The 15,071-nt window shown below is 40.2% G+C and overlaps 2 protein-coding genes across 2 annotated transcripts; both read right to left on the reverse strand.

Moving 5' to 3' along the window:
* LOC137902796 (glutathione S-transferase A-like) lies at nt 1–1,975 on the reverse strand. The gene is made up of 6 exons (XM_068746876.1): nt 1,805–1,975; nt 1,565–1,630; nt 1,300–1,405; nt 751–872; nt 228–310; nt 1–133 (listed from the first exon to the last, which is right to left on the reverse strand). The coding sequence occupies exons 1-6, from the start codon at nt 1,973–1,975 to the stop codon at nt 1–3; spliced, it is 681 nt and encodes a 226-aa protein (XP_068602977.1).
* A 4,686-nt stretch (nt 1,976–6,661) lies between these two features.
* LOC137903044 (CMP-N-acetylneuraminate-beta-galactosamide-alpha-2,3-sialyltransferase 1-like) lies at nt 6,662–14,263 on the reverse strand. Its single transcript, XM_068747164.1, has 6 exons — nt 13,982–14,263; nt 12,151–12,344; nt 8,198–8,377; nt 7,683–7,728; nt 7,002–7,121; nt 6,662–6,835 (listed from the first exon to the last, which is right to left on the reverse strand). The coding sequence occupies exons 1-6, from the start codon at nt 14,261–14,263 to the stop codon at nt 6,662–6,664; spliced, it is 996 nt and encodes a 331-aa protein (XP_068603265.1).
* Between the last annotated feature and the right edge of the window lie 808 nt (nt 14,264–15,071).

A 15,071-nucleotide genomic window follows, 5' to 3' on the forward strand; every position in this document is an offset into this window, starting at 1 on the left:
TCAGATGTCTTTCAGTGCCGTATTTCCTTGTGGGGCATTGATCCAGAAAGAAGGCCAGGTTTTGGCGATGCTGGTTTTGCCCTTAAGATCGTTATAGTAAGACATAATCTTAGGGTACTTCTTTTGAGATAACCTAAAAAAAATGGAGCAAAATTGGTGTGAACTAGGAATTATTCAATATCATGCATTCTTTTTATTTCCTATGTTGAGCGATTGAATCCACATACCCATAGTTGACGAGAGCAGCAATGCATGGGAAAGCACACACATCAGCCATTGTAAAGTTCCTTCCTGCCAGGAAAGAGCCAGTCTAGAGAACAGAACAAAATGTGATGAGCAACATAACACCCTGCTGGGCAGATTAAAAACAACTTGCTGTTTTTTTAAAATATAAAGTTATGTCTTTATAAACACAGAAACTGTTCTACCTTTTATCCAAGAATTGTATCTGCATTAACTATTACTAGAAAAGGAACATCGGCCATAGCTTTGGAGGATTTGCCTATGAATGCTTAACATAAACAATGTTAGACTTTGTGATTTGAGGTGTGCCGAATAAGATGTTTTCCCTCAGAGCGAAGTGAGCAGGTAAACACCTCCTGGTGTATTTTGAATGTTTGTAGGCTAACCTGGGATTTTAAATGCTTTTGTTTAATCTCATTTCATGGATAAGTGTTGTGTTAGTTCAACAATAAAATATTTCCCTGCAGAATAATGTTTGTTTGATAGTGTTAAACTCTTCAGACTTACCTTTGGCATGTATGTCTCCCAGAGCTGGACCTCAGCAGACAGAAGATCACTGTTTCTCTTCACAGCAAAGACTGATCGATGCCCCTCCTCCGGGTACATCCAATCATAGAAGAGAACATTCCCTGACAAAAGTAAAAACTGGTTAAAATACCATTTGTACTATATCCCGTTTTACATTGTCTTTCCTTTTCGTCGTTGTCATAGTGTCATTGTTTGATTATGTACACAGCTTTTTGGAGGAATAATTAACTTTGGTCTCTTGGTGTCCAGATCCTTCTCAAGAAATGGACTAAAGAGATTCAAAGTGTGAATGTGACACTTGTTGTACATTGATGCCGAAGCAATGCAGTCCCAAATGGTAGCCCTCTAAACAGAGTCATAAAGCTTCAGCTGAGAAAAAGCTTTGACCGTGATGATGGGGCCTTAAGAACTAAATTAAAGTGTCTCAATTTTACAGTTGTTGTTCATTATGCAGGATTTACAGGCCAATGTCTTCATTTGTAAACCAGTGGTGAAATATTTCAGCATTGCATGCCAAGGTGAGCTTACCAATTTTCTGCCTGAGAGTGTCAGCCTCTTGAAAGCGCTGGTACATTTTTGCTTTCTCTTCAATGTCGTCAGGGATCAGCTGGGTTCCTCTGGACTTAAATGCACTCTGTTGATGAAGATGAGAGGAGAAACATTGAGAACACCTGCATGAAGGTCTGGTTTGTTTTCCTCTGTAGCGTAGGGTGTGCCTGCAGGTATTGCTGAACTCTGCCGAGCTTTAGCTCATTGGAAGCAGCAACGAATCACAATGAAATCCAAGTCTTACCTCCAGGTACAGGCAAATGGCCATGGCGTTATTCACAATGATGTCTCCATGTTTGAAGGCAGGAAGCTTTCGGAAAAAGAACAGAATAAAAACAAAAATTAGGCTTTGTTGTCTTTTTGATAAGAGTGAATAAAAACTTTGAGCCTATCACAACAATAGAAAGCTAATCCTTGATTGATACTTGATTACTCATATGTGAGTTCTTGTAATATTCTTCTCTGTAATGAAGTGTGAACTTACTTGTCCCCTGGGATTTATAGCCAGTACTTGCGCCGATTTGTGTTCTTGTTTCTCATAGGAGAGCTCTCTATAGTCGGTCACCTCCACCTCCTTCTCACAAAGAGCAAGCGCCACCATCCAGCAAGGTGAGCAGCCAGAGGCGCACATCAGAGTGATGGTGTCTTTGGCCATGTTTCAGAGCGAACCGTTTCACCAGACAGTGACTTTCAGCAGCAGTTGTGTTGGAAGAGGAGAAGGTTGATGCTGAAACAAGACGGATGCTTGCTTTTATACCCTTTGCTTGAAGTCGCAGCCCATTTTTCCGTCGGGGCAGCAAACGCGGTATTCAAAGTTTGAATACATTATGCAACGTTTGACAAAGTCAAAGTAGGAGTGATCTCTCATGATTAGCATTTTACACTCTTTGATCCCAGACTTGCAAGAAAAAGAACAGGTAAAATTTGAATGCATCACTAAAAAGATTATATAAGTTTCAGCATTTTTTGGACACAATACTATTTTATTATGAATGAGTTGTAGTGAGACATAAAAGGAAATGGAATTCTGTGCCCCAGCAGTGACAAAGACTAATTGCTAAAACACATTGCACAAAACGTTCCTCCATTTTCCCAAAGCGCCAAACACAACACACTTTTCTAAAGCTACATACACAAAACAACACCTTTTCTTGTCAAAACTCAAACTTTCACACCAAAACAAATGAAAACATAATGTTCAGTGTGTGTTAAATATAACACACAAATAACCATCACACCCTGAACATTGTGTTTTCAATGAGTGTTGTTGTGTGTGATGGATCCTCTGCAGTGTTTGCATTGAGTTGTGGTACAGCAGCGTACATGCTGTATTTTCCGTATACCGGGTTCTCCGGCTATCTTTCGACCACCGAAAACATGCAACGTTGGTGATTTGGTCGCTAAATTGACCGTAGGTATAAGTGTGAGTTTGGCTCTCTATATTTCCCTGCAATGAACTGGTGACTTTGGGGGTTGGGGGTTGGGTATACTCCAGTATATTCTTGCTGTGGGGCAACAATGTTACCCACTGCATCACCATACTGCCTCTTTAGTCAAAATTCTCTCATGACTTTATTATCTGTCTGGATCTTGTTCCAATTAATGAAATTATATGCAAACTACATGAGCAAGCAGTGAACTTGGTGCTCAAGAGTCAAATGCATAATTTGGAAAGAAGCTGCCTGACTGTAGCGTGCTGTTGAAGATCAATGGAAGATGCCGCCAGATATTTATTGATTTATTTTGTGTGATGTTTTTTGGGGGGATTTGCTGTGCTTACTTAATATATGATGTCGGTTATGTTATCTTGTGTAAGCCATCAACCTGTTGAAGTTTTTGCATGCTTTTTGTCTCATTTTGTCTCTCAAGTGTAAATGCTGCAACACCTTCAGTTTTCAACTATGTGTGCCCTTAGCTTTAAAATCACTTGGAAATCCAAAAATATTTTTCTCTTTGTATATCTAGTTCATTTGAAACCTGCATTAGCCTGAGAGGCAATGGTGGATTACCAACTAGGCAAAGTATGAATTTGTCAAAGACTCGAGCCTCATGCTTATTGGCAGTTAAGTAGTTTGCACAAAATTTGATTAACTGCAAAATAGGAATTTGAAAAATGAATAGGTAATAGACAATAGCTGCACGCAATAACGATCTCGTTAAGCATCAAATGATGAAATAACTTTGATGAAACACTGCTTTTATGGCTTTGAGTTGTCACTGGTTCAAGCTCAGGTCTTAACGGTTCATAAAGAGAACCTCAACCGCTAGACCATTAGCCCCATAGTTACAAAATATTAAAGATCTTTTATTGTAAAATTATGTGGTCTGCTAACTGCTGGAGAGGTAAAATTCAACATATTGCTGTTGCAAACTAATGGGAAATAAATAGTTTGCAGCTGGGATCAGATCCTGCAATCTTTGTCTCAAGAGGTGAGAATTTTATGGATTGAGCTACACTTGGATGCAGATGCTGGGCTTTTTTTTTTTTTTTACATTGAGACATGCGAACGAGAGTACCGGCACCATTTCCAGCCAGAAAGAGAGAGAGAGAGGAAGAGTATATAAACCCGCCCCATCAGCGGCCAATGCCCCACAGGTGCTCCCTACCACACCTGCTCCAATCACCTTGCGACTGTTGTTTCTTTTCTTCTTCCGTTTTTCTGCACCTGATTGCTAAATTATCTTCGACATGATGACGAGTGACGACCGCAGACCGCTGTTTGTATCGTGCTTTGCTTGCTTCCACGCTAGTTTGCTTACAATAAGGCCGACCAATCAGCGCGAGGTCAGGTCCAACGTCACTCTGTAGGTTACCAGCTTGTAATCACACAAACAGGATAGCTGCCACGATTACCGGTAGGCGCTGCAGTTTTCACGCATCCTGCGCAAATCACTCCCTGCATGATGCAAAATAGAGTTGCCAGGTCATGGGACCCCTAGTGGCCAGAGGGTCCTAAGCAGCTGCTTAGATTGCTTATAGGTTGGGTCGGCCCTGGTGAGACCGAACACAAGCGTGTCAAGGTTAATTAAATTCAGCGAGACTGGGTGTTGCGGCGAGCGGCCGATCACTCAGCCTTTCTGCAAGAAGCCGACAGAATTATCTGTATGATCGCCGATCGGGGTGCAGTCGGACATGTTTAAGTGACATGCAGCTTTTCCTCTTCCTGTTCTGATCAGCCTTCTGTCTGTGCCTCCTTGTTGTGACGCATCTTGACCAGCAGGTGGTGACACCAGGTGTTAAAAGGGACAGATATGAAGGTATGCTGACATCATCATCATCAAATTAAGTTGATTAAAAATTAAAGCCTCGAACTGAATTGCTAATTGCTCCACCTCTTTGTTATTGTTTACGCTCTGTCTGTTCTTTAAATGCGTTTGTTTGTGACAGCAGTCACAAGTTAAAATGTTAAATTGTGAGAGAAAAAACAAACAAGCAAAAATTGAAAGAACGTAAGAGAAGTTACATCAAGAATCTGGTAGCTTGTAGACATTTTATAGAAAGTAATAAGTAATACTCCCATTTTAAGATTATTAAAGGACAACATAGCACAAATGAGAAGAAAAACTCGAACATCAAAAAGCAAACAACTACTGTCTTGAGGTAAGATTTTTAATCACTCAGATTTCAGTTCTTACAGTATGTTTCTGATTTCAACAGAAATTAAACGATTAACTGTTAAAAAACACACTGCCATGACACACAGATGTTTTTTATTTTTGTGGCTAGAATCATTTCACTTTATATTAATTTAACAAAACCTGGGGTGCATTCAGCTTGTGTCGATTGTTGCAGGCTGGTATACTGCACTGGTCTGCATACAGGCCTCCATCATTTATAGCTCACTCACTTAAAATCTGCACTGGCAACTGAAATGTATTATTTAGAACTAATAAACCCCTTGTCCCTTTTCGCACATTTAAAAAGAACAAAAAACAAAAACAAAACCCACCTGTGTTCTCGCCCACTGTGGGAGCCCTCTAACGGAATAATGCAAATCCATTACCATATCTCCAATGCAAGTCAGTGACCCTATTCATCGGATATAGGAAAACACACAATGAATATATAGCCTGTACTTTTATAAAGGTGCTGCTTTGATGGGTTTTACTTGTTGGTCAAAAATAAAGCTCCATATTTGAACATAAAAAAAAAATCAATACACGTTCCAAAGTGTCATATAACAAGTCATCACTTTAGACACAATGATTATCAATCAAGCAAAGTAGTACATGTCTTTGTCCAATAGGTGGCAGTTTCCCCTCCAGAACAAATGAACGTTGGCTGACAAAAAAAGAAAGTAATAAGGTTCCACTTTTTTTTCCAGCCTGCTCTAACGCGGTGAGGGAACCGATCACAAAGACACAGCTGAGCAAATGTCCCGTTATGATTAAAGGCACATGGAACAGATCACTGCCAGCCAGAGAATCACTGCTGAGCTCGAGTCCTGACCAACCTGTGGTGAAACGTTGCAGAGATTTGTTGGCGATAATGATGGCGATCAGGTATTTCCGCTGAGTGCAGCCAATATTCTTGCACAAAATGTAATACATTTGCAGCCTTACATGTAAACAAATAACTGACTTATTATTACTCTATGAGATATACAAAAACATGTAGCACTTCATCAAGGATATGATTTAAAAAGAATTTACACCAAATTTCACAATAATACCACAAATTAAATTGCTGAGAAATTTTGTGATGCTAATGATAAAAATCTAAATAAAGCACACATTTTATGGTGAATTCATCTTTAAAAACTCCCATTAAAGGCACTAAGACTCACTAATCATGATAAATACATGTCACATGTGGATCAACAATGTACAGTTCATCATGGATTTTAATAATAAGGCACCCTTTATATTCCCATGATCAATTTCTTCAACGCGACAAATGACCTGGTGTTTCTGTGAAACCTCAAGTGCTTACTGTCTATTTTGTCTCTACACTTAAAGATTGAATTAATAGGACATCTCCTCCTGTCCAGCTGCTCAAGGGTGATGAGCAGTCCAAAAATAAACCCCAAATCATCATTTTCTGAATGACTTCTTACATAGGAAAAGGAACCTAAAAAAATACATATAATAAGAATAGCTAGATTTTTATACCATGCTGGTTGAGAGGACATCTGTGTCATCTCCCATCCGGAGACAGAAGCTATGCTGCATCATTAATAGGAAGGACATTTATTAAACAAAAGCACAAGTGAAGAAGGAAATGGACAGGCCACAAGAGTTCATATAAGAATATCTTTGGGAATGGTGAAAGTACTTTTCTCCCAGCCTAAGAGGAAAGAAATTAAAGATTCAAATTCTGCAGCAGCTCAATGCGTTCTCATCATCTGCCTTTGAACATCTGGATTTTGTGCTTGTCAGCCAGCAGAAGCGTGACATTATATTCATAATCTCCATCATGGACTCCCGTGTGCCGGAAAGCTCCAGAAAGAAGGTTGTCCTCCCAGTAGTGGTGCCAGTTTCCATTCCGGTCTGCTCCAAATCCAAACACTCTGACCTGCATGGGGGGTAACAAAGAGTGATAAAGTGAAACATCCTTCCTCTATTTAGTCATCTGAATATTTTTGATTAATTTTCAACATTACTCTTAAGTTGTTATTTTTACTTCAGAAAACCTCTGTGACGGTTCTATGCTTTGAGTCGTCTTATGAATGCAAGCTCACCTCATCACAAATGTGAACAGCCAGCAGTAAGGTGAGGAAGCCGGTGGAAGGATATCGCCCATGACCCTCGAGCCAAGACTCATAGACGTATTTAAAAAACGTGGGACTGTAAATCAACACCTGCAGGGCCAGAAGAATTGTATTCATTTTCACAGATTGAATTACTTGCATAGCTACCGAGCCAACTGTAAAAAAGAAAATTCAAAAAGTGTTTTGTACTTCAAGCAGCTTTGTGTAAATCACAGTACTTAAAATTTAATCCAGAGAACCACGGCTGGTATAGCTGGCATGCTTCATCTTTATTTTACAGCAGTGACATATAATCACCATCTTCATCATCATCATCATCATCATCATCACTGGCACACTCGAGTAAAGAATCATCGTATGCCAGCAGTGGGTTTGTGTCAGGAACAGCCAGTAGCAAACAAACTTATTGTAAAAAAGTACACAGATCTTTAGAAAAAAACACACCACGGCGTAAAAATACTTAATTGAAGAAAAAGTCCTCAATATACCGAAAGACTATTAGTTTTCTGATAACACCTTAATGTTGAATATAATTATTTGTGATTGTTTTGAAATGAGACAAACTAAAGTGTAATGTTGACGTGGATGGATTCAGTCTAGACTGAAATAAAAGCAAATTTAAACGAAAATATATAACTTTATAAAGCTCACCTTGTCTTTGTTCGTCTTTATCCGGGACATAACAGGCAAATATGTGCTGCAACATAAGAAAGTTCAAGAATGTTAAAATGCAGCTTGATAAGATTAAATGTTTGTCGTAGTAGATTAAACAAGTTCTTAATTCATTTAATCTCGGTAAACTGGGGAAATATTTTGTTGTAGCTGTATGAGAAAGCCTAAAGTATATTTAGATCTCATCACACTACCTTAATGTGGTTTTCTTTCTGAGTCATTGCATTAAAGAATGTGATGCGGACAGTTTGGCAAAATTAGAATTTTGAAAGCATACAAATTTTAATTTTATAATTATTTATGTTACACAATTTGCATGAATTAAAGCGGTATAATTTGTAAATATAAAGTGTATGTACAGCATGTACTATACGCCGCCTGACTACACTGTATGTTAAAAATAAAACCAAGAAAATTAAACTATATGCAGTTTATGCACTCCTAAAGCAGCTTACAGTGAATTATGAGACTTTTAGCTTTACATAAATGCTTACTGTGTAATGGTCCCTGTGGTGAGTGCGCTAATGATCCACTGCAGGTCCAATGTCTTGAAGGGGATCAGCACCAGGCTGGTGGAGTTTTCCAGATCTATTGCACTTTCTGGATACATGACGTGATGCGTTGTTCTGGAACCCACATCCTCCTCAAAACCAGCGGTGGGGGCCTGGTTCATTCTGCAAGAACAATGAAAAGAAGACATGTTTGTTTCTGGGCTTTTCTTTAAAACCTCATTTTCCTTTTTTTACAGCTGACATAATAGCCATATTCAAATTAGTTAGTTTTCACGAAGCTAAACCAAATTACACCATGGGGAGGGGGGCAAAACAAAACCCCGCCTATAACAAAAAAGCTGGAGGAAAATAGAAAATGCAGCTTCGTCCTCACTTCTCCATGTATTGGACATCAGTTTGGGACATTCAAGTGTCCATTTAGAGAACAACAATTACCGTTTGGCAAGCTAGGCGAAGCATCCCTGTTATTATGCCCAACAATAGCCTCTCAGGCTGGAGCAGTAATTGGCAGGAACATAGTTTGACAGCAGCAGCTGAAGTCGGTCCGAGGAAGAGGAAGAGAAATGATGAAGCTGACCCCCTGTGCAACGAGCATCACCTGTTTGGATGCTCCGGTCTCATTACAGAGTCTGAGATGACAGCTATAAAAACATGACATTTTCAGCCCACGGATGTCACGACACAGAAACGATCTCCCGCAAGAGACATTTTAGGTCAAGGCAATTTTACAGTTGATGAGATGTTTCTTTTTCTCTTTTGGGGGGTTGTTCTATGTTGCAACTTGGTGTAGCCTGTAGGGTTAAATAACTGTGACCTTGCACATTTAGAAATATCTTTGTACCTATTACAATAAGGCCGACCAATCATCGCAAGGTCGCCCCTGAGCCATCATCATCATTTTGTGCTCTATGCTAATGAAAAGACTGACTGGATAAGAAAAAAAAAAAACCCACGTCTTGCTTTCAAAGCACTTCTTTTTGTTCATTTGTATTATATTAACTTTTCAGATGATAGTTTGTAATAATAATATCCCCACCCAGCTAACACAAACACTCAATTTGGCGTTGTGTTCCTGGGCCACCTTTAGAACGTAAATCTAATATCAACTTGTATATCTATTATATTTGTCATTTCCTGTTGGCTTTCCTCAGGAAACGTGCTCTCCATCACAACGGGACCGGCCGCCAGGTGAATTCTTCTCTGAGACTTGCTAAACTGATAAACCGGTGTTAAAATACGAAATTACTAAATTTAAAGAGAAAAGAACACAAAGGCAGCCGCAGTCCCTCCACAAATGAAGCACGGCAGCTCCCGAGCCTGCTTTTAAGCGGATGGTCGTCTCTCATCACACCGCAATCGATCGCATGTGCATGCGCTGCATCAGCACAACTTTCAACTTGTGCTTGGAGAGCGTACGGCCGAGCCAGAAATGGACGGCACAGGAGAGAATGAGGAGGAGATGAAAGGTATGGTTGAAAGGGAGAAACCCAGAGGAGGAAAGTGCTGCTAAATGCTGCATAATTATTACTATTAGCAAATGACATTGATGATGTTAGAATTTCAAAAACACACAAGCATCGACCAATTGCAAGCTGATTATAGTGCAATCACGCTCTGGAGGTTGGAGCATGGATGGATGATAAAATGAGACATCATGGATCATCCCATTCCACACTGCAGGGGTTAATGATGCAATAATACAAGTTCGGAAAGGCACTCCAGAAGTTTAGTCGTTTTTAAATGAGCTCGTTCACTTAACTCTGCGTGGATGTGTGGAGTCGGCCACTCCATGGACACACATATTTGAAATCCGTCCAATCAATAGTCCAACTTCTGCTCTAACTCTTTAGAAACAAGCTGCAATCAGATGTATTGATCCTTGGAACATCCCATCTCATCAACAACAGTTCGAACACACAGATTACACAGACCTGCCTCATGCCAAATTAAGAGGCTGCACCTTCCTTGATCCTGGAAACCTGCTCCCGGGATCTGCACTAAGTTGATCCCAAAACAGGGCTTTACAGAAAGTGGAATCCTGAACTCTTTTTCATTCTAATATAAAAATTCATGCATTTCAGAAATACACGAATCTGCAATCTGCAGTGAGGCAACGCACAAAATTACACACATCCTTTATTCAGTGAAAGTGCAGCTATGTGTTCCTGTGAGATGAGATAAAGTAAAGGGAAACGTGCTTTCAGCAAGCATCAGCCTAATGATTAGAGTCTTAGATGAACAAAAAACACAATTTAAATCTAATTTGAATAAATAGGATGGCGTTCTTCAAACAACATTTCTATTAAAGAAATTATTATTTAAAAGCCACAGACCTCGTTTTTGTCTGTCAAACGCAAATGCAAATCTCTCAAATCTGTTTAACCACATCAATGTATTGAGCAAACAAGAGGCCTGAATCAACGCCGCTCAATATTCATAGTCTGTAAAGGAGCCTTTAAGGGATCTGAGCGCATTACGCTGTGGGTATTTGAACGGAATCGGTTTTCAGTTCCTATTCACACTCACTGGACTCCCTATCATTTCCAAGCTAATATCCCATAAATGTCATTGATATGAAATATTTAGTTTAAATAATGTACTCTTGCGTATGGCGAGTATCTTCTTCATCATCCCACTGTCTCCTCAGGGAGATTATCTCTGTTAAGAAGCACGTTTGAGATAGAAAATGCATTTTGATATTTATAGTGTGCTTGAGGTAGATATGCAATCGCAATATTGTGGCAGTTGAAGCTGTTGAATAATATAATCCTGTAATACGAATTCATAGAAACTTCTTCCCTTTAAGGATTTGCATATTCTGCCTCTGCAGGCCTGAAACAAACCTGCAAAAAACGAAAGCCAAGACTTCAATCTGTGACTCCTGGAGATATTGAACGTGAGCATTGAACCATCTGAGCCAGAATGTTTGTTTACCCCTTCCAAATCAGCTTAATAACTTGATCACAAAGCCAACAGTTCTTGCAGCAGAACGTAAAACCCACATCCCCTCTGAGAAAATCTCCTTTCCAGGGTTTTTCCCATCTTTTTCCAAATCATTCTCTGCAGAGCTGCAATTGGTGTAAAATATTAGAGGACCCGTCATATCCATGTTGTTTTCTGCCACCCTGGGGACACGGAGAAAAATCATTTGAATATACTCAAGCTCCATCGTTTACATTTGCTGCTTTGTTAAGATAATTTCCCTCAAATGTTTACTGAAGGCAGAAGCAGGATGTGTGAAGTGAAATTTAACACTACATAACAATAAAATGGCATCGCTCTTCTGCAAAACGAAATATTGTTTTATGATATGATGGTTATGCTGCAGATCATTTGACTCAGTACTTATTGTGAAACTGAGACACTTTAGAAAATGGACAAAATAAAAGCACCGTTTCATACTTTAACACCTTTGGGTATTTGGCTGCTGATTGGATAAAAGATGCACTTTGAATAAACAAGTTCCGCTACACATCTGATCAAATAATCCAACAGTGATCGGCAGACTAATTGTTAATAAACATAATAACATGTTGGATGTAGAGTTTAATGTGGATGTGATCATCATTTCTAATACAACAAACCCTTAGTCACATTGGATGATTTGGGGAAATGGCATGAGGCTTTACACACCGAAAATCCTGACCTGAATATACCATTGAGTGCACTGACATATTCCTGGGACACGAGGGCGGTGCCATAAACACAAGCTGTCCACCGCCAGACAGACATTTGTTGTTGTGGTGTTCGAATATAATTTTTTTTTACCCCAGGCTGCACGAATCGGTTGTGAAACTGCAATTATCCTTAAAAACGATGCGTAAATTAAAGCTGCAGTGGGAGACTGTTGTCAACGACAACAATGTCAACGCAAATGTCAAAAGATGTGAGACGTTATTCTGATAGTCGTCCCACAGAGTGAAGCACGAGCTGACCTTATGATGAAATCACTGGCGTCGATGAGGCTGCCGTACTGGGACCCCTTCAGGTTGCCAGAGTTCCCCACCACGGCGCAGGTCCTGCAGCGCTCGGGGCTGGCGTCCGTGTAGAGCACCTCATTGGGGATGACTTGGAACAGCTCCTCCACCACGACGTTGAAGTTGGCTGGCTTCCTGTCTGACTGCAACCACTGGCGACACAGAGGAGAACAGACCTCAGAGGCAGCCACGGCTCTCGGGCCACTTTAAGTAGCAGCGATTGAACAAGGGCAGCCGAGCTTCTGACACCAAGCACATTACTGAAATAACCTCAGGGACGGCTTCGCTTCGTCTGCGAGGACTATTATGTCCTGGCTTCCTTCTAGTGGTTCTGAGACAGCAATGCATACTGGACTACGTGTGTGTGTGTGTGTAGTCTGTGTATAGTGTGTGTATGCGTACGTTTTGTGCTGTGGCAGCTAGAAGTAGAAAGGAACCAGCTTTGCTGTTAACAGAGTTTTCATATTTTTCAGTCTAAATTCCTGTGGCGGCTTCTTCTGCTTTCTGCTTCTTAGGAAGCTATTTAACAATTTAGAAAGTGAAATAGCACTAAAAATTTACAACAAGCTTTCATGAATCTGAACCTGAATCTGATGAATCTGAACCTCTGGCTGAGTGTAAATGTAGAATAGACCCTAATAAACCCCCCCAAACAGTTTTGTGGCACCATCTGGCTGCGCTACCGTTGACGTGTGTCACTTGTCTCCTCGAGCTCCCTGGAACGAGTAGTGACAGGAGGCCACCTTGGAATCATTTTTCTATTCTTGCATCTAATTGGACATTATGTGAAGTGAATGCAGAAACACCGAAGCCCCTGGATGCCTGCCAGATAAAAGGCACAATAACTATGGAACATACATTTTGTGAATAGGCTTTTCCTTAATTTAGGAAATTACACAATAAAAAATATATTGGGCAGCAGAATATACGGCGTCGGTATATACAGTGTACTAGGGATGTCCCGATCAGGGTTTTTTTGACCCCGAGTCCGAGTCATTTGATTTTAAACTGATACCGATACCGAGTCCCGGATGCCCCTTATTTTCTATTTTATTCATCTTATTTAAACATTTAACTCCACAGCCAGTGCATTCCGCTCATCGTAACAGCGATTCCTTCTCGCTAAACATACTTTTACATTTTGAAAAAGCCTGTCATAGCAAACCTAACAGACCTTCTTAACTAACCTCTGAGGCCAGAACAGCTGCATTTACCGAGATTAGATTACACACAGGCCGACTCTAGTCATTAGGTCAACATTTCATCATTCAGCAATCATCCGGCAACTTCTGAAGACAATTGTTTGCCCTCAGAAAAAAGGAAGCTGAATACTTTTGCACTTTTCAGTTTCTTATTGTAAAATAAAAACATTTAAAATCACATATAATTTTCTTTGTACTTCACAATTTTGTGTCACGTTGTGTTGGTCTTTAACATAAAATGGCAACTTATAATAAAGTTTGAGACTTTTTAATAATTAGTTTCTACATATGCAGTAAAAACAACATCAAACTCCAGAAAGCCCAGATTAAGCTGCAACGTCTTTGTGACTGTTAGGTTGTGTGAGTCACCATCTCCATTTCCATCATCTCACTTATTTTATGCGAACAAATTGAGCGTTGTCGCCAGCAAACGTCTGGATTTGAAACAATCGATGGAGCAGTGTGTGAGTTCTTTTCTTTATTCATCATATTTCTTTTTTTTGGCACCTCATCTGCCTGCGGGAGCTGAGTGTGCATTTTTTTTCCCTTTTCACAAAACCGACAAAACGCCTTCCCCTCAGTCTTACCTGCCACCATTTAAAGGTTTCATCAGAGAGGACGCTGCTCTCCCTGGTCATCAGAGGGTGGACGGACTGATTGAAGCGCTCAGCAAACCAGGGATCATCATCCTCCAGCTCTGCCACGCACCGCCGACAGGCACACAGCCTTTTGTCTGACAGGCTAAAAGCATACTTGAAAAAGTATAGCGATGGGTCCCGTAAAGTGTAACTGAAGAGAAAGGTTGTAAATGTAATGATGAAAAACAGAAGAGTTAAAGTCCTGATTTTCCTCTTCCTGGAGAGAAGCATGTCGCCGCAAGTCGAGCTCAGAAGGCTGCAGGGGAAATGAACAGAGTCCAAAAGATATGAGGATGAAGAAACCCTGCTGACCACCTGATGGAGTCCAATGTTCTTATTCTTCAGACATTACAGGACTGGCTTTGAGAAGGTCCTTAATGAAATCCATCGAAGTGGCTTCTTCACAGATTCATCTCACTCAAAGGGAGATGTGATTCGGTTTGCTTGATGCCTCCCGGGTAATTGGATTCAGCCAGTCCCACCGACTCAGATGTTGACTCTGAGAGGTCAGTGACCGAGGTGTCATCCACTCATTAATGATCCACCTAGAGGGCAAAAGAGAAGGACATTATGTGAAAAACTGTGGGAAAAGAAAGCTCCGAAGAATGTTTAGGCATCTCTATCATCTATCTGAAGTAACATAAATATTAATCATCTGTATTTATAATGTTTAAATAGAAATGAACAAATGCAGGGATAATACCAGAATGACTTGTTGATTCACAAACGCTCATTCGCATTGGAGGTTTACGAAGTGGGTCACTTTGCTGTGATGGATTAGGGTGAGAGTTATTAATTTAGAATGCATCCAATTCAAAACAGCCATTATATATATATATATTTAACAAATATCGACATTGAAAGATGTCTGCAAAGGAAGCCATCACAGGCTGTGCATTCAGTTTCTGAAGGAGAATAATATCACAGTCCTCGACTGGCCAGCGATTATCCCTGACCGAAGCCACTTTGAAAACCTCCGGGGGTAGTGAGCGACATGAATATCCTCCACAGACATACAATAGCAGCAACTCTGACTGAG

This window comes from Brachionichthys hirsutus, chromosome 13, assembly GCF_040956055.1.
Source record: "Brachionichthys hirsutus isolate HB-005 chromosome 13, CSIRO-AGI_Bhir_v1, whole genome shotgun sequence".
NCBI classification, from domain to species: Eukaryota; Metazoa; Chordata; class Actinopteri; order Lophiiformes; family Brachionichthyidae; genus Brachionichthys; species Brachionichthys hirsutus.